The sequence below is a fragment of the Notechis scutatus genome, chromosome 11 (assembly GCF_049901735.1).
Source record: "Notechis scutatus isolate UNSWTSFEM ecotype Mainland chromosome 11, rNotScu1.2, whole genome shotgun sequence".
In the NCBI taxonomy this organism is placed as follows: Eukaryota; Metazoa; Chordata; class Lepidosauria; order Squamata; family Elapidae; genus Notechis; species Notechis scutatus.
This window is the reverse complement of record NC_142019.1, coordinates 18,937,489-18,956,794: the sequence shown is the minus strand read 5'-3', so window position 1 is coordinate 18,956,794 and position 19,306 is coordinate 18,937,489. Positions and strand designations below refer to the sequence as shown.

The 19,306-nt window shown below is 45.1% G+C and overlaps 1 protein-coding gene across 1 annotated transcript in view; it reads left to right on the top strand.

Moving 5' to 3' along the window:
• The first annotated feature begins 10,542 nt into the window (after window positions 1–10,542).
• The window catches only part of ITGA11 (integrin subunit alpha 11), an 86,894-nt gene continuing 78,130 nt past the window's right edge, over window positions 10,543–19,306 (top strand). The window contains exon 1 of the mRNA XM_087972965.1: window positions 10,543–10,721. Within this exon, the coding sequence (XP_087829091.1) occupies window positions 10,670–10,721 (52 nt within the window). The 5' untranslated portion in view covers window positions 10,543–10,669. The remainder of the gene's footprint in view (window positions 10,722–19,306) is intronic.

Genomic DNA, 19,306 nt, shown 5'->3' with positions numbered 1-19,306 from the left:
TTATAACTTAGGTCAGAGGTTTCCAAACTTGGCAACTTTAAGACTTGTGCAGCTGGCTGGAGAATTTCTGGGAATTAAAGTCCACAAGTCTTAAAGTTGCCAAGTTTGGGGACCCCTGACTTAGGTGATGAGGGCTTATAGGTCAGCCTGTAGGCTTAGCAGGCTGCCTGGCCTTCTTTGGGGAGGAAAACAGTAGCTTGACCAACACAGGCCAGTTCACCCCTTGCACTCAGCCAAGTGTGATTGGACACACAAGGGATTTGTTTTGGTGAGAGCATTTGCACCGAAGACAAATTCCTTGTGTGTCCAATCACACTTGGCCAATGAAGAATTCTATTCTATTCTATCCTGCAGGAGGCGCCCTCGTTTAATCTTTGCACATTGAACCGGCCCAGCTGGCTGTGATTTGCTGAACAAGCCAGGGTAGGCCATCTCCCTCCAAGCTACCTGCCACTCTGCCCCCTGTGTCAGCTTTGGAGTCGGGGTTTTCTGGAATGCTGACACCCTGCTTTTTGTGGGGCTTTCAATGGCACCATCCCGGTGCAATTGTCATCTAGACTTTTCTGATGGCTAAAACAGCCTTAGTGGAACCCTAAGCAAGCAGAGTTGCTTCTGATGAGAGCCGGAGGTGTTCCCGGGACTGGCCACAAGGGGGCAGGCCTGGGACGGTTTGGAGCACTTGGGCTTTGAGGCCAGCGCTGTGCCCGAGTCCAAAACCTTTTGCAATTTGAGTTGGGGGCTGAGCTCATTCGGGTTCCTGGCCAAGACTAATCAGCTTCCTTCTTCTGGGAGGACCAAGGCCCTCCGCCTTCTTCTCAGTGGCCCATCCCTGCTTTCTCCCTTGCCAGTAAAACAGCAACTGAAGAGTCTGAAGCTCCCAAAAGATTTTCCCCCTGGAAAAAAAGAACAGATGAAATAATGGGAGGCTGGGACCAGCTCCCAACCCTTCCAGCGGCTTAATGCTTTTCACAGAGCTCAAGAGGCCCGAAGTTCATTCCTTATTATTTTAGCCTGTCAAGATAGCTGCCCTCCACTTCCTCTCCAGTCTGGCCACTCAGACTGACCCAGAGTGATAAATGCTGTCCAAGACTTGAAAAACAACAGAGGAGCGGATCGGGTGTCCACCTTGCCCTTTCAAGGTGGAGAAGAATGACGTGTCAAAACAGGGCTCAGTCAAGGCAGCAGCAGCTTCTGGGGCCGTTGGCGGAAGGCAAGCGGGGAGATGGTTGCAAAGGAAGTCGTGCAAAGATCATAGAGTTGCAGGGCTGGAGGGCATCTCTCAGCCTTTGTAGGTTGACCAGGTCAGGAGCAGACTCTTGTAGAAAGTTAGCGCCCACCCTGTGATGACCCAAAGGGGCATGGCACAAAGGCAACACAGTCAGATAATCAGTAGGAATCCCTTTATTAGCTCCAACTTTGCCCCCAATGTCCTGGTTACCTTCTGGGCTGGAGAAAAAACTCTCCCAGGAACAGCAGATAAGTCCAAAACATGGTCAACACAAACTGTTATTACAAGTCCACTCAAGCCAAAATAAGGTAATTAGTTTGGCAGGGCAGGAGCAAGAATTCCAGGCACGGCAAAACTCAACACGGTTGGGAAGACGCCAGGAACACAGATAAGCAACAACAACACAGGATAAAGTCACGTTTGCTCCCAGCAGTTGCCACAGTCAGCATTCAGTTCTTATAAACTTTCATTCATAGTGTGGCTAATGAAGGGAATCCTCCCCTGTGAACCACACAACCCACGTTGCTCTCTTCTCTGTTCCTCCCTGCGTGCCCTAGGATGAAGAGGGGGTGGGCCTGGGTCTTCCTCTGAACTCTCTCTCCTTTGTTCTACCTCTCCCCTGCTCTGCCCAGCCAGACTTTGCCCTTCCCCAGTTTCCTCCACAGCCAAAGGAGCCACACTCCCACCCCCTGTCAGCTGTTCGTCTTCCTCCTCGGATTCAGACTCTGACAGGGGCATGACAGACCCCTCTCCTAGAAGAATTGAAATACTTTGAGAAATATTTAAAAAGGCAGAATATTATAATTCCTCTAAAAAAGAAATAGAAATCTTAAAGGAAACAGAAACTCGGAGCCACCGTTCCCTGGCCCCAAGCCGATACTAAGCTGAGGCCAGCTTTTAGAAATGCAGATTTGGTCATCCACTCAAGACAGGATATTTTGAATAAAGGCAGAATTAGGTAGAATGGTAGGATGAGCCCTTACCCAAGATCCAAACCAGGAAAGCCATTAAAGACACAATAGGAATGGCCCAACACCCTTTCAGGACCCAAGCCTCCTCATTACATCATCTTAGAGAGTCCAGGTTTCCATCAAACTTAATTCAGACAACCTAAAAAGTTAGCTACGATCCCTGCATAGCCCCCTGGGAGTCTGACAACCCATAGACTACAATTTCTTGCACAGGAACCGGAAGTTCAAGGGAAAGGCCCAAGAGAGGGTATAAATATCTCTCTCTCTGTCCACTCCATGTGGTCAGCTGCCCAGAATCACCAATCATGGGCTTGGTGGTTCTGCTTCACCATTAAGCCGTCTCTCCAACCAGCCTCCATGTTTCCAGTGTCTTTCTCTCCACTTGGAACTGAACCCAGATGGACCTTTCTTCCAACACTCTACAAAGACTACGCAAATCCTATTGACTGTTGGAGGCATAACAACATTATATTGAAAGAACGCCTCGTACAGTAATCCTGGTCGGCTCATGACAACCAATAAAGGCAAACCACACACAAACAGATCAAACTTTTCCCGCCAGGCACAGCCTTTCCACGCTGATGAACTCCTGATGGAACCCCACCTTAGCTGGATGGTTGGGGAAATAGCCAGATCTCTTCAGCTATTAGGAATGTTTGGATCGCTGAGTTCTATAGGCAAGTTTTAACACACGGGCTGAATTTCCTTCAATCCCTAGCAAAAGAGTTTTGAAATACAAGTTTAAGGATTTGAAAAACAATCTTTTCGAATAAGGAGAAAAGGGGTGATTGTAACTTTTATTTTGTAAAATTGCAAATGGACTTGTGTGCAAACTAAATGTATTTTACGCATGTTACGTTGATTGTTCCACTTTATTCTATGCACCCTGTTTGTTTTTTTTCCTGCTTTCCGTCCTGGGCTCTACACATCAAGAAAGATTCAAAGAAAATTCAGAGACTAGAAATGAAACTTCAAGAAGAGAGTGCAGGAGCTAAGTGTGTTCTGTCTTGAAAAGGGTGACTGAGAAAGGGCGTTTGGCGTCTGCAGATGAGGGCAGGACAAGAAGAAGCAATGGGTGAAAACTGATCAAGGAGAGAAACAATCTGGAACGACGGAGAAATTTCCTGACAGTTAAGAACAATTCATCAGTGGAACTCCTTGCCTCCAGAAGTTGTAAATGCTCCAACACTGAAAGTTTTAACAAAGAGATTGGATAACCATTTGTCCTGCTTAAGCAGGGGGCTGGACTAGAAGGCCTCCAAGATCCCTTCCAACTCTGTCATTCTATATGTGGCAAGCCTTGAGGCAGCGTTGAAGCCCAGCAGATCCAGTCCTGCCTCTTGTCAACCTCTGTCTGAGTTTTGCTTTGGATAATGGCTGCCTCCAGGAGCGCTTCCACATGGACGTGGCTCTAGCCAAGGAGCCAATGCCCTGGTGAGAACTAGGAACCATGTGCAGTCAGGATTCTTGACCAAGTAAATGCTATGTCAGGTCAAATACTGTATAACTGCAGACTCCTTTCTGACCTTCCCCACCCACACAAGGAGGCCAAGGGGAGAAGCAAAGCTGGGCTGTCCCGATTTCCTTTCGGTGCTTAGGACTTCCAGCCATAGAATACAGACTGGGAAGAAACAGACATTGTACAGAGAGGAACATGTTTGCACAGCTGTTGGACACAAGGGTTGGTTTGGCTGTCTCATGAAAAAAAAAGAAAATCTCTGCTGGTCAGTCCAGAACTTGATGGGAGTCCAATATTCTCTTTCTCAAAGTCAGCCAATCCGATGCCTCCTCCCACCAGCAGGACATTAGCACGAGTGTCTTCCAAATAAGTTATTACCACCAGGCATTGTAGCCATGCAGGGTGGTGATGATGGAAACCGGGGTGAAATCCAGTGCATAGCTAAAATATGGAGCTCCCGGTTACCAGATAAAAATGATGCTTGCTTTATTTAGCTGAGTTTAAGAACAGAATGGACAATTCTGTAGAGGACACAATATGTGGAGAATGATTGTGTATAGGAGTGCACAGTGTGCTGGGGGAAGGAGAGAGAGAGAGAGAGAGAGAGAGAGAGAGATGGTGGTCAGACCAAGTCAGAGAAATCACAGAATGAAATTTCATAGAGACAAGTTCAAAGTTCTTCACTAAGAAAACAAAACTCAACTGCAAAGTTATACCAAGCTCTTAGTAAATGAGGTTGTGACAGTATCTTGGAACAGTAGTTGATTGGATAATTATTACGAGCTAGCTGTGTGATGTGGCATCACAAACACCTTTTTGCAACTTTAGATTGCATCAAGAGATACATCATTTTCAAGTCATAAAAAGTATTGGTGTTCCATTTCCTTTTGCTTTGGTCCAGGTACAATATTGCAACCCCAAAATCTATTCAGCTAGTAATTCTGTCAAAAAACAAAATCAGGTTAATTGGGGGGGGGGGGAGAGAGAAATCCATGTGGTGCTTGTTGTATTCTTTTTCAAATACTTAGAAATGAGCATTGGTGGTGCAGTGGTTAGAGTGCAGTACTGCAGGCTACTTCTGCTGGCTGCCTGCAATTTGGCAGTTCAAATCTCACCAGGCTCAAGGTTGACTCAGCCTTCCATCCTTCCGCAGTCAGTAAAATGAGGACTCAGATTGTTGGGGGACAATAGACTGACTTTGTAAACTGCTTAGAGAGGGCTGGAAAGCACCACGGAGCTGTACATAAGTCTAAGTGCTATTGCTAAATAGACCATTTAACAATCTACTCAAAGGCATTGTAGAGGTGAAGCTAATAGGTATGTAATTTCCGAATCCCTCTTTCTTTCCCCCTTTTGAAGATTTGCTATCCTCTAATCCACTCCCTTTTCCCATGCAACAGATCCATAGCCTCTTTGCCGTTTGGTGGTGTCTGCGGTCCTGGCAGTGGGGAAAGACCAAAGTGACCAAAGAAGTGGCTGGCTTTACTTCATTGTTCAGGGAGACATCTATTGACAAAGTTTTAATTTGCATTCCTGCATGGAGTAGGAAGTAGAATGGGATGATATCAAGGAACCCTTCCAGCTCTAAGATTCTATGAAGAAGTTGGAATGTGACCATTCGCATTCCTAGGTCCTAGCCCGCTTCAACAGAGGGGCAGCATCAAGATCATGAGAATACTGCTGGATATATTGCACTGGTAAGACCCCTCCTGGAATGCTGCATCCAGTACTGGCCGCCAAAGTCCAGAAAAGATGCAGAGGCCCTAGAAAGAGCATAGAGAAGAGCAACAAAGAGGATAAGGGGCCTGGAGGCTAAATTGTATGATGGACGGCTAAGGGAACAAAGTATATCTAGACTCTGGCCTAACGAAGAGAAGGATTAGGGTGACATGACAGCTGCCTTCCAGTGTTTGAGGGGCTATGAGAGAGAAGAGGTTGATTCTCCAGAGCACCCGAGGCCAGGAAATGAAGCAATCAGAGGTGGTCTTCAGCAGGTTCTGAACAGTTCTGGAGAACCGGTAGCAGAACCAAGCCACGCCCACCAAGCCACGCCCACAGAACCGGTAGTAAAAAAAAATGGAGTCCCACCACTACAAGCAATGCTTTGCTAAAGAGAGATTCAAACTGGAACTAAGGAGGAACTTCTAGAGAGTAACAACACTTAATCAATGGGACACCTTGACTCCTGGAGTTGTGGGTGTTCCATCACTGGAGGTTTTCAAGAAAAGATCGACACCCATTGACCATGTGGTGGGACTGTCACTAGAAGACCTCCAAAACGCCCCTTTCAGCCCTGCACTTCTGTGAACGCTGATCAGGTGGGTAGCCACTGAGTTTTGGGGCACAGCAAATTCTGTGGCACAAGATAAGCATTGCTTCCCTCGACTTGTAAGCCAATCAGTAAACCTAGGGATTTGCTTTTCTCTTCTCTGTTTCCCTAATCAAATAAATACACTTGGGGAATTTTACAGATCGTACGTAAAATAGACGGCAATGGAGAAATTGGAGTCGTTGTCCTGTAGTGACATATAAGATCTCTGCACCAACTCATTCAGCTGCAGGGACTGATCTCCAGATGACAACCATCTGTCTGGAACCCTTTCCAGTTTCTGCGCTGAGCAGGCCCTTGCAATACTTACTTTTGTTTTTGCTGCGTTCCCATGACACAGCCTCGGTTTCATCATCTCCGGCCTGGGAGTGAGACAGCCACGCGGCTGCAAAAGCCATGTTCTCCCATTTCTTCTTCTGACAGCCTCCAAGAGCCGAGTCTGTCTGGGGAATCCATTAAGCTTTGACTCCCATTCCCTTGGAAGGAGATCAGGTTGCTGGCAGAGATAATAGGACAGAAATCGGCAACGAGGATGCTAACGTAGTTTTCTCGCCACTCCGATATGGGTCCAGGATGCCACCGGCTCTTTCTTCTGGGCGAGGCAAGGTTCCTTTCTCCAATTCTGACCCAGAAAAGTATACTATAAGATAAAACCTACTGCCCCGAGGCATACTTTTGTGGTGACATCATATTCAAGACAAAGGCTGATGGAATTTCCATGATCTCTCATTTCGGTGGGAAGACATTCATCAGCCTCTTTAAGGTGGGCTAGAGGTAGAGAGACAGCGAGTTTTCACAGATGGGAGACTCCTTTTGGACCCAGGATTGACAGGATTCCAGAAGAGCATCAAACCATGTTCAAAAGCAGGCTGGAAGAACCACCAATGTACACGGGGAGCCATGTGTCCCTCCTGCTCCAATGTGCAGCCAGTGTCTTGTGAGCGTCAGTCAACGGCCAGTCAGGCTGATCTAAACCTCAGGGCCAGGAATCGCTCAGCTAGCCTGACCTGCACTTCAGTGTCTATTATTGAAGGATTAAAAGCCTGTAGAGCAAGGGTCTTCAAACTGTCTGCAAGGAATATCAATCCTTCCATTCCCCACCATCCAGTCAGAGCTGAAGAAGCTTCTTGGAGGAGAAGTGAAAGGTCTTCAAAAGAAAAAACAAGCAAGTCCAGTGGCCTCCTGAAAAAAGCACCTTTGGGATTAATGCAAGGATGCACGCTTCTGTTTCAGTTCCCAAAAGGATCAGTCAACCAGCCTAAAAATGGAACAAATATTAAGTTTGGTCCAGAAATTCCTACTCTAGGATCATCATCTTCAGCTAACTCAGAAAAAAAAAAAAGTCAAACTGACGAGCTTGCAGCAAACTCGCTGCTAAGCTTCTCAAGAAAAACAACAGCAGGTCCCTCTGAAGCTGACCATCTGGGAGAAGTGGCTTGTCTGTAGACACGGATCCAAGCTCCCAAGTCCCAAGTCCCCATGGTTTGGCTTGGCCTGTAATAAAGCCAGATACCAGACACCCGAAACTTTCTTCCCAAGGCTTTCAGTTAGAAAGGCGTATCAGCTGTTGCTGGAATGCAGCCGCTTGTATGATCTTCAGGTCACGTAATAAAAAATTAAAGAGGTTGAATTTTTAAATTTCCTCACAGCGCAAGTTCACCCCGTGGACTGTCTCCTCTCCTCCTCTGGGTGAAGGCAGTCCCTCCCGAGGAGGCAAAGGCAAAAAACCACTGGAAAATGTTGCCAAGAAAATTGCCGGGTTACCAGGAGTCAACAACACTGAGTCAGATCAAACAAAGCTAATTCCATCTTCTTCAGAAAAAGGGAGACAGAACATAGAGCACACAATAATAGGGTTGGAAGGGACCTTGGAGGTCTTCTAGTCCAACCCCCTGCTCAAGCAGCGGACCCTCTACCATTTCAGACAAGTGGTTGTCCAGGCTCCAGTGATGGAGGACCCACAAGGCAAGCCATGTCAGGAGTTGCTTGCTCTCACCATTAGGCAATTTCTCCTTAGTCCTGGGTTACTTTTCTCCTTGGTTAGTTTCCCTCCATTGTCTACTCTATGGATTCTCAGTCCTGCGGGTCCTGGTTGTTCCAAAGATGCTCTTTTCAAGAGGCAACTGGACTTTCTAATTTTCCTCTGAAGACATTTCACTTCTCATCCAAGACAGACTCATCCCCAACAACCTGTGCCTGTGCTTAACAGTGAAGGGACACAGAGCAGAAAACATCAGCGTTGAAGAAGCTTCTTGGATGAGAAGCAAAACGTCTTCAAAGAAAAACCAGAAAGTCCAGTTATCTCTTGAAAAAAAAAAAGCACCTTTTGGATTTCCATCCATTGTTTTTTGCCTTGCTGTTTGGTGCTTTGGGAAATCGTTTGACTCCCTCGTCTTTGTAGGAGCCCCTCAAATATTGGAAGGCTGCTATCATGTCTCCCTTGGTCCTTCGGTTCATTAGACTAGACACACCCAATTCCTGTAGCCCTCCTTCATATGTTTTAGCCCCAACTTCCTAATCATTTTGGTTGCTCTTCTCTGCACTTGTTCTAGAGTCTCAACATCTTTTTTATATTCTGATGACCAGAACCGGATACAACATTCCAAGTGTGGTCTTCCTAAGGCTTTGTAAAGTGGTACTAGAACTTCACATGATCCGGATTCTATCCATCTATTAAGGCAGCCCAGGATTGCATTTCGGCTGCTGCCACACATGCTTCTGGCTCTTATTTAAGCGATTGTGTCCACTAGGACTCCAAGATCCCTCCCACGGTTACTGGCATTAAGCCAAGTTTCACCCAGTCTGCAGCTGTGCATTTGGTTTTTCTTGCCTAAGCGTAAAACCTTACTTTTATCTACATTGAATTTCATTTTGTTAGATGGGGCTCAGGGTTCAAGTCTGTCAAGATTTTGTCTTCTGGGGTGTGGGCTATTCCTGCCAGCTTAAGTGTTGTCTGCAAATTTGATGAATTCCCCTATTATTCCCTTGTCTAGATGAAACCTTTGGGTACCCCACGTTTTACCTTCTTCCATGTGGATGGAGTTCTGCTGGAGACTACACGGGGGGGATACGATTTGTAAGCCAGTTACAAACCCACCTGGTGGTGGTGCTGTCTAACCCACATTTTTCCTAGCTTACCCAGAAGTAGCTTATGGTCCACTTTATCAAAGGCCTTACTGAAATCTAAGTATGCTTTGTCCACAGCATTTCACTGATCCACTAATTCAGTCACTTTGTCAAATAATGAAATCAAATTTGTTTGGCATGATCTGTTTTTGACGAACTTGGCAAACTTTACAACATGCAAACTTCACAACTTGGTAGACTTCACAATTTGTTGCACAAACTAAGGAAAATGCCTGGGAAGATAAAGGTGAAGATGGTTATAAGACAACGCAGAGTAAAAAAAAAGAAAACCCAGGCGACCTCATGGCCTCGGAGTGCAACACGTCATCTTTCTTTTAGGAGCTCCAGGTATGAGGGCACTTGTCTTCCTCCGGCATTTTCCCCACAACAGGCTGAGGGAATGGCCTGCAGTCACCCAAGGAGTTCTCCTATATGAGGGTCAGCCTGAACTTGGGGCTCCCCGTTGCTCATCCAGCACCTTGAATACTAGACATCATCTCGAAGACGATGAGTGCTCTCAGATGCTTCCTTGAGTGCAATGGCTTTTTGAGGGAGAATTTTAGTATTGTAAACATTTCATAATTTAGCATTTAGGTCTTAACTTAGAGTTTCTTGCGTAATGTTTTAGTAGTATTGGTTTTACATGCGTTTTTATTCACTTTGTCTTGTTTTTTTTGCTCACCTATTAGTGACTTATTTCTCTTGTATAATAGTATAGCTGTTAGGCAAAATGTTTCTCAGTCACCCTAAGAAAGGATCTGATCTTTTTGATGGGACTTTTTATAATTCTGTTGAGGGGCTGCAGGATATTTGGGTCCTGCAGCAACTGGTGAAGGAGTGATTTGTAGGAGGAAGATGCTTCTGTTGGAATAAAAGCAAGTTGGAAGATGTGGCAGATTCTTGCAGCAGCTCAAAAACCTGCAACTCAGCAAAGAGGACGTCACCGTCGATCTACCGAAAATAGATGACTGCCAAACAGGCTTTTTAACCCACCGTCTAAATCTGAAAAATTCATTTTGAAATCTTCAATCTGACCATTTTTCAAGTGATCAAATGCTACCTTGTTTGAACAAAGCGGGGCAAATTTGGCAGGTTCACTTCCAGTTTTTCGGAGTAAGTGCTCCCTCCTCCTCCTCCCCCCGTCACATAATACGATGCTCCGTGTTTTCATGGTGTTTGGCAAGAGCACCTCAAAACTGCGAGGGCCGCTTAGGAGGGAAAGTTTGTTTTGCCATGGCAGCGCAGTCCTCCTCGCCGGAGCGCTTTCCACACTCCGGAAGCCTGCCGCTTCTGACAGCCAGGCCTGGGGGAGACCCTGCTGCTGGCACAAGCCTCTGCTCCTAGCCACCCCATCCCCACCCCGCTTCCCTGCTCCTGCACCTCCTACTACAACCCACCCCGTCCCTCCCACTTCCTTTTGAGAGCTGCTTCTGTCAGGAGTGGGAAGAGACTTGTGGGATAAGCGAGCCGCTTTTCACCGAGTTGGACCTCGGCTTCGCTTTGGAGCCTTCGGCGTATGGTCTGACCAGGCAGCCCCGGACATCTCTGGGTCCCCCATGGAGACCTGCCGAGGGGTGATGGTGGCCTGGGCTGTCAGCCTCCTGACAGGTAAGCCTGCCTGACCTCTGCAGCCTCCTGTGAAGACCTGAAGGCTGTGAGGGAGGAGAAGGTGAGGGGGGTGGCAGGGAGGTGGGCTCGCTGGCTCTGTTAGCTGTTCCCTGACAGATGCCTCCCCAGGACGCTTGGATGAGGATGCTCCTTTTTTTGCAAAAGGCAAAAAGGCGAAAGACCTCCCCTTCTTTTCCTATTTTCTATTTCTATGGCAGCTTTGGAGTTTGGCATCTGGATAGTTCAAAGATATTGATATTTCAATGTGTCGCTTTTGATACTTTCTTTGGACGAAGGAGGGAAAGGAAGGCGTTCTTCACGGAGCTTTTAAAATGCTTTTGCTTATTCAAAGCTGGGGGTCCTCACTGGAGGCTTTGAGAGGGTTGGCTAATAAAATTTGCGGGAGCCACCTTCTCAGGGACTCCTTCTTCTTCTTCTTCTTCTTCTTCTTCTTCTTCTTCTTCTTCTTCTTCTTCTTCTTCTTCTCTTCTTCTTCTTCTTCTTCTTCTTCTTCTTCTTCTTCTTCTTCTTCTTCCTGCAAATTTAAACACCATATGGGTTCGAGCACAGCTGGGGCAGCGTATTACGTTACAGAGGAAGGGGAGAGGTGAAATTAACTTATTATTGGCTTTTCTTTGCAAATTTAAACACCATTGTATAGCCTTTCTTTCTTTTCTTTTCTGGCTGAAAGCAGAATTTCTTTCTTTCTTTCTTTCTTTCTTTCTTTCTTTCTTTCTTCTTTCTTTCTTTCTTTCTTTCTTTTTCTTTCTTTTCTTCTTCTTTCTTCTTCTTCTTCTCTTTCTCTCTTCTCTTTCTGTTATAGTTGAATCTTTTGTGCTCAGTTCCTTCAAGAGCTTCCGTCTCTCTGAGACTTTAGAACAACAGGGTGGAAAATGGTCTTCTGTTTTTGGAGAGAAGGTCTGCTGTTTGTATTTGTGGGAATTATTTGAAAAACGACGCCTCATTTTTTTCCAGGCTGAGGAGAATTTGAAGGCTGGAGCACAGCAAATTGTGACTTAGAGGGGGAATGTGCTTCCACGTGGACAAATGATTTTGTTTTGCCTGCCACCAAGCTGATTTAAGGGTTGGCCTTTTTTTTCTCTGGTGTAGCAATTCCGCAGATTCAGGATTTAAAGACGCTGCACTGCCACTACCACAGTAGCAACCAGACCAAGTTGCATTTACATTTTAAGTGTATGCTTCATGCTTAGTATCTAGAGATGCATTATTTCAAGGGACCGATTAACAGGGTGTAAGTCTATTTTTATTTTGCTCCCCGTTTGTTACTACGGTGTATTCACTTTGTACCGTAGCCCCAATAGAGCTGACTGTGAAGGCAGAGTCATCCAGGGCAGCCAGGATCAACTCAAGGGATTGTGAACTGGGCTGCAAGGTTTATAGGTTTATAGCCTCTGTCCTCATTCACATAGATGTTTCGGGTGAAAGAAAATCGGGCAATCTGCTGTAATATTCCTACCTAGTAATTTTTTCTCCTACAAATTGTTTAGGAATGGGGCTTCTCAGTTTTTCACTCTTTAGAGTAGGATTTCCTCGGCCGCTTGAGGATGTCTGGACTCACCGGGCAGCCATGCTGCAGTCTTCACATCTTCTAAGGTTGGGAAGCACTGCCGTAGAAACTTAAATACAACTTCTTTGTTTTATTGAATGTGTATACCCACCCGTCTGAAATCGTTGACTTAGAAACTTAAATCTGCAGGACTAACCCGTGAAAATTGTTGGCCGCTTGCTTTTCCAGCCCCAATAACACATTTTATATTTCAAATTTCCCAGTCCACCACTGCTTTCCTGTCTCTTTCAATAATTAGGCATGGTTGTGCATTTGGGGGAGGAAGGTTTTTTTTTCTCTCATGCATTACAATGACTGGAACTGTGGATGGTCCATTCGAGAACTTCTGCCCCAAACATCCTGCCTTGGCCTTGCTTGTGGGGCATGGGGAGGTCTTGGTGATCTTTACGGTTCCCTCCAGTGAGCAGGTGAAGAGCTGCAGGCAGAGTCTGAAGAGGTACGGAAGAAATGAAGAACACATCTAAAGGGTTCTTTTAATGAAGAATCAAGCAGGGATATAAATTGAAGGATTCTCCTCACAATCCAATTTATGGGAGAAATAAAACACACAAAGAAAAAGTATATGGTTTTATGTTTCTTTGGATCATAATATAGACCACCGCTCCTGATGTTATCATTTAAGAAATTCTGGTCTAAGACTTGGGAGGTGATCACGAGTTGTAGAAAAGGTATTCAGGGATCGTTCCCTCTACCCACCTGTCCTAGATCGTAGAATCATAGGGCTGGAGGAGGCCTGGGACATATTCCAATTCTACCCCTTGCCCAAGGCAGGGGTCCCTATATCTGTGGCCGAGGGAATTAGGTATGTCTAGCCTAACGAAAAGAAGGAGTAGGGTGACATGATAGCAGTCTTCTAAAACTCAACAGGCAGGGATAGAGATGAGGATTGACTTGTTCTCCAAACTACAGGACCTCTCTAGGACTTTGCCTTGGAACCTAACAAAGCTGGCTGAGGAATTCTGGGAGTTGAAGTCCACAGGTCTTAAAGTGGCCAAGGTTGGAGACCCTTGTTTTACAGCCCCCCCCGGCCCGGGGGCGGGGGCCGGTGTGCGGGGAGGTTTTTTTTTTGATGTTTTTTTGGTTTATGTTTTTTTGGGTGTTGTGGGGGGTGTTTGGGTGGGGGGTGGAGTTGGTTGGGGGGGTTTTGTTTTGGATTTTTTTTTTAAAAGATTTGGTTTTTGGGAATTTTTTTTTTTTTTTATTTTTTTTTTTTTAAAAAAAAGGGGGGGGGGGAAAAAAGCGGGGGGGGGGGGGGAGGGGTTTTTCTTTTTTGGGGGGTCTCGGGGACTAAGTGTTGGGGACCCTTCGACCTCTCTAGGACTTTGCCTTGGAACCTAACAAAGCTGGCTGAGGAATTCTGGGAGTTGAAGTCCACAGGTCTTAAAGTGGCCAAGGTTGGAGACCCCTACTCCAAAGCATCAGAAGGCAGGGCAAAAAGCAATGGGTTGAAGTTCATTAAAGAGAGATCTAACTTGGCACTAAGGAGGTATTTCCCAGAAAGTGAAAGCAATTAGCCAATGGAACAGCTTGCCTCTTGTAATTGTGTGTGATCAGTCAGTGGAGATTTTCAAGAAAAGGTTGTACACTTACTTGTCCAGGATGGGATAAAGATTCCTGCCTCCTCCCTCACTCTGTCCATCTGTTTGAATGAAGGACACATATAGACTGTTGCCGTTGGCACTGTCTCTAAGGTGGCAACCTCAAAGACCACCAAAAGCCTCTGCTTCTCAACCTCAGCAAATTAAGGCTAGCTGCAGAATTCCGGGAGTTGAAATCCACACTCTTAAAGCTGTTGAGGTTGAGATACACTGACCTAAACACACAGCTGGGGCTGACTGTTTTCTCTAGCAAGGAGACTCAGGCCTGCCAGTAGCCAAGTCAGCAGCAGCCCCTCCCATCTGGCTGAGCCAAGCAGCCCCCCTCCCCCTCTCATCACCCACCTCCAGCCCCCAGCCCAGGCACCTTTCCCCTGGGCTGCGTTTCTCCCACGGCAGTTTTTCTTGCAATATATTTTTTGGATAGATTCTTGGGTGCTGTCAAATATTATTTTTTGCAAAGGAGGAGGAAGAAACTTATTTATATATGTCAAGCTGTGTTTACATGCCTGGCTTTTTTGTGCCAAAATGATGGAAATAATTATATATTAATATTTCAGTGGTTTGCTGGCAAGTTTTGGAAATGCTAATTCTTGACATTCCAGAGAATGCAATAAATAACGCAAAAACTTTTACAGCAGTGTTTTTCAAACTTGGCAACTATATATATATATATATATATACAGAAGCCTGATGATGGCAGATGAGATTCTGCCGAAACGTTGCTACAACTTTAAAAGCACAACTGCAATGACGTGGGAAAATACCCGAACAAAGCTGAATGCCATACATGTAAGTACCCGCGAAAACTTAAGAAAATTATAGTTGTGCTTTTAAAGTTGTAGCAACGTTTTGGCAAAATCTCATCTGCCATCATCAGGCTTCTGTATTGTGTTCATCTGTGAGTCAGACTTTTAGAATTGTTTCAGTTTTAAATTTGGGGCTAGCCTACTGCTGTGCCAGAATGGTTTTTTTCTTCATCCTGATTGGTTGGGAGTCTTGGTCTGTGTTTATTGGTCTTGGAGTTTGCTGTGTTCTGCTTGATTGGTGTTTCTAATATCTTCTGTCTGTTTTGTGGCTTTTTGTGTGTGTCTTGATTGGCTGGCAACATTGTGTTTCCTGTATTGGAGGCTTTTAGTGCAGCTTGGCTCCGAGTAAATGGACGGCTATCATTTGTTAGGAAGCTAGGTTTCATCTGGGTGCCTGGTTGGGGTGTGTTTGAGCTGGAGGTATCAGGGGGGATCTGTTTGTGCCCAGGTGTTTGGCTGGCTTGTGGTGTGGAGATTTTTTTGTTTGTGAGTGCAGGCTTCCAAATGATTGACAGTCTGGTGGAATCATCTCTTCTATTCATGCTTTCAGGTCTTTTTTCAATCTCTATGGCTTCTCTGATAATTCTGTGGCTGGGGTTTTCTATAGTGGCTAGGGTTTTGGTGCCATTGAAGTCGATGCTATGACCTGTGGCTCTCATGTGTTGGACTAGTGAGGAAGTGTGTTCCAGCTTTTTGACTGCATTTTTGTGTTCATCCAGGTGGGTACTTATTCTTCTATTGGTCCGTCCAATGTATGTGGCCGGGCATGATGCATAGGGGACTTCATATATGCCTTGGTTTTCCAGGTCAATTTTATCTTTGGGGCTTCTAAGGATGGCTGCTATTTTTCTGTCTGTTTTGAAGGCAGTCTTGATGTGATGCCTGTGTAGTATCTTACTGATTTTGTCGACAACCCCAATATGTGATCATATTTTTCTAGAGCTTGTGTTTCAAAGTGTTCCATGTAGAGGTTTGCGATGACAGGTGAGAGGGGTGACCCCATGGGTGCTCCTTCTATTTGTTTGCATTTTTGTCCGTTGTAGGTGAAGTATGTATTGGATAGGCAGTGGTTCGTTAGATCTAGGAGTTGAAGTCCACAAGTCTTAAAAGCTGTCAAGTTTGAAGACCCCTGCTGCAAAGTCCCCATTCCCTCCCCACCCCACTAACCTGCTTTCCAGTTCCATTCTCCTGGGCAGGGCAACCAAAGGAGACCCAGCCGAGCAGCTGGGACTCCATGGGAGGCTGAGAAGAGATGGGGTTGGCGGGTGGTATTGGCCGGTTCTCTGAACTACTCAAAATTTCCCCTACCAGTTCTCCAGAACTGGTCAGAACCGGCTGAATACCGCCTCTGGACCCAGTCTTTCTGAATGGATAACCAACTCTGCATTTCTAAAAGCTGGCCTCCTCAGTTTCTGCTTGGGGCAGGGAGACTGGTGCTGGTTTCTGCCTCTCTTAAGATCCCCCCCACCAATTTCTCCTTTAGGGGAAATATTCTATCCTGCCTTTTTAATATTCCCCAAAATATTTCATTCTCTAGGAGGTGGCTGGGCACTGACTTTCTACAGCCCCCAAAGTCAGGTTTGCCTTCCCTTCCCATAGTGTAGCTAGACCCAATTGGGCCCAGGATTTCTTCTTCAGCCTCTCCTGGCTCCCTGGAGTGCTGGTGGGGAAGGGAGAAACTGGTTAGGGTACTTTCCTTTTCCAAGGGCATTTTGATATTCCAATTCAGCGTTACTGATAGCCCGTTGGTCTGTTCCTTGTCTCTGGAATCAAAAGCAAGTTTGATTCTGGTTGTTGTGGCAATGCGGGGAAGCATCAAATTATTCTAACAAAATTGCCGTAAAACTACTGGGGTGCAGCATTCAAAAGCAACATCGGTTGTAAACTGAAGGAGTTGGCAGGTGCATGGAGAGGTTGTAAGAGAATCATTTGAAGTTTATGGTCTACCCAGCAAGGGGATAAGATTACACTCTGATAGCCCAAAGTTGCTTTTTCAAAAGGCGACTGGACTTTCTTTGTTTTTCCTTGAAAATGTTTCGCTTCTCATCCAAGAAGCTTCTTCAGTTCAGATGAAAGTAAAACACATCAAGAAAGCCCTCGGAATGTATGGCTATTCCAACAGGGCCTTCATATAATCCCAAAAAAAGACCCAACAGGAGCTCCTCCACTACAGACAAAGAAGAGAACAATTTAAAAAAAGCAACATTGCCATCCCATATGTTGCAGGAATATCTGAAAAGCTCAGGAGGGTTTTCAACCAATACAACATTTGTGCGCACTTTAAACCAAAGAATACACTAAAGCAGAAGCTTGTCTATCCTAAGAATAAAACACCCAGACACAAATTGAGTAATGTGATATATGTACAATGCAATTCAGAAAGACATGTGCTTTGGAGGGACGAAACAACCACTCCTCAAATGCCTGGCACAATACAGGAGAACAAACCCATCAGGAGAAGATTCAGTGGTGCATCTGACTTTGAAAGACAACGGTCACTCTTTCGAAGACAGCAAAGTCCGCAAATCTGGACCGAGAGGACCCCTGGGTTTGAAAGAGGAATCAAAGAGGCCATCTAACAGACTTTCACAGATGAACAGAGTTGGAAGGGACCTTGTAGGTCATCTAGTCCAACCTCCCACCCAAGCAGAAGACCCTACACCATTTCTGACAAATGGCAGTTGAATTTCTTTTTGAAAGTCTCAAGTGATGAAGCTCCCACGGCTTCCGAAGGCAACTTCTGTTCCATGGGTTGGTTGTTCTATGTTAAGAGTGAACAACCCTCTCTCAACAACGGGGGAGGCATGCAACACCACCTGTCTCCTGTTTAGAACACAGTCCTTGCCGTAGTTCCAAGAAGGTTCCACATCAATCTGCTCTATCCAGGGGACTCTGAGGCACAGATAAACCTCCAAGTGGCCTCAATGACTCTCAGAAAGAGTGCCAATGACCAGATGACTGCAAGGAATATAAATCCTTCCACCCTCCACATTCAGTCAGAACTGAAGAAGCTTCTTGGGTGAGAGAAGTGAAATGTCTTCAAGCAAAAACAAAGAACGTCTAGTTGCCTTTTGAAAATCTCCATAGATTGTGATACCCTGATATTTCTGGTCTGGGAAATCAAGGCATCCTTTGTCTGTTTTTCAAGAGGGTTAACAAAGTGGTCGAAATGGACAATTTGGTAGGAAAAAAAATCAGTTGCATGTGACTGGTTTGTGTCCGTTAGAGCAGACCAGGTAACTAAAGCCATGTAAGTCAGGACCACTTTTATTGTAACAACTGTAGAACAGAATCTTGTAAATCTGGATAGGCTTCCCTCCTTTCTCTCTTCATCTTCATGCACATGTGAATGTGGCTTCTCTGAGACATCTTCTCATGTTGCGTTCTTGGCCCAAGCTCAAGATCTTCCTACCTGACCATTGCTTTGGTATTAGCATGGGAGATGTGCATATTATCTTGAGCAGAAATGTCCCTTTGCAAAAGGGCCCATGCAGGGCTGTCCACAGGGTGGGGATGTGTGGTTAAAAATCATCCAGATGGCAGCCATGATCATGCTCTTAATGCCCCTCCTCTTTTCTAATGTCTTTTAAAGCAAAAAGAAAGAAAAACTCTTCCATCACATGGTCACAACTGCCATATGCACTTTTTAAACAATCCTCTTGTAAATGACCTTGGATTTGAGGTATCATTGGCATATCTAGGGCTGTGGGACATTTTAATCCTGCTGCTGTGAGATTTTATAAAAGCCAGGCAGAGGAGTTGCCGTTACAAATCAGCTTGGATTTTTGCAAGCAGAAGCAAAAACAATTATGGCTTCTAAAGAGGAAAAGATCCTTTGTAAAAATATGGTTCTTTAAGGTGTGGTATGTGGCAGAAAATTGTAAATAAGGAACTGTATCATTTTCATTTAAGGAAAAAATATTTGACCAGAACACTTTTTAGAATTGATTGATATTCATCAGTTTGGTCAAAAAGATTATCTGAATATTGAAAGATTGTGTTCATTGAATCAGGTACGCAGTATAGTCAGTCACTGAAGAGTTGTATTTTATAATTCTGTGCATTTAAAAGCATTAAGATATTTTATGTACAAAATTAGTATTTATAGTTATGAGTTTTATGAGGTTTAATGTCAGAATTGTTACTAATGTTGCTGGTGAGGAAAATATCAATATTCCTTCCAACATCTGTAAACAGTTATTGCTTTTATGTATTTAATATTTCATTAATGACATTCTGGACACTTTCTGCATTTTTTAAAAATGGGTACATCACAGTCCCCACAATGCTTCTAACACCCAGTTCACAATACTTAGTCATGAAGCACCCTTCCAAGGGTGGTCCAGAAACTGGGCCCCATCTGAGAGCTCCTTCTCTGCACATCAGTTCAAGATGCCCACAGCAAGTAATTCACACACATTTTCCATGAACTTGCCTGGTCCTACATGAACCTCAGGACAATTGTATGTGCCTCAACCATTTATGAGGTGGTTCAGTAGCAGGACGCATCTCTGGTATTGAGGAATTGCTATGGTGATTTGTTAACAAACAATCAGTACAGACCATATTAGGATACTAAATAAAACAATATAA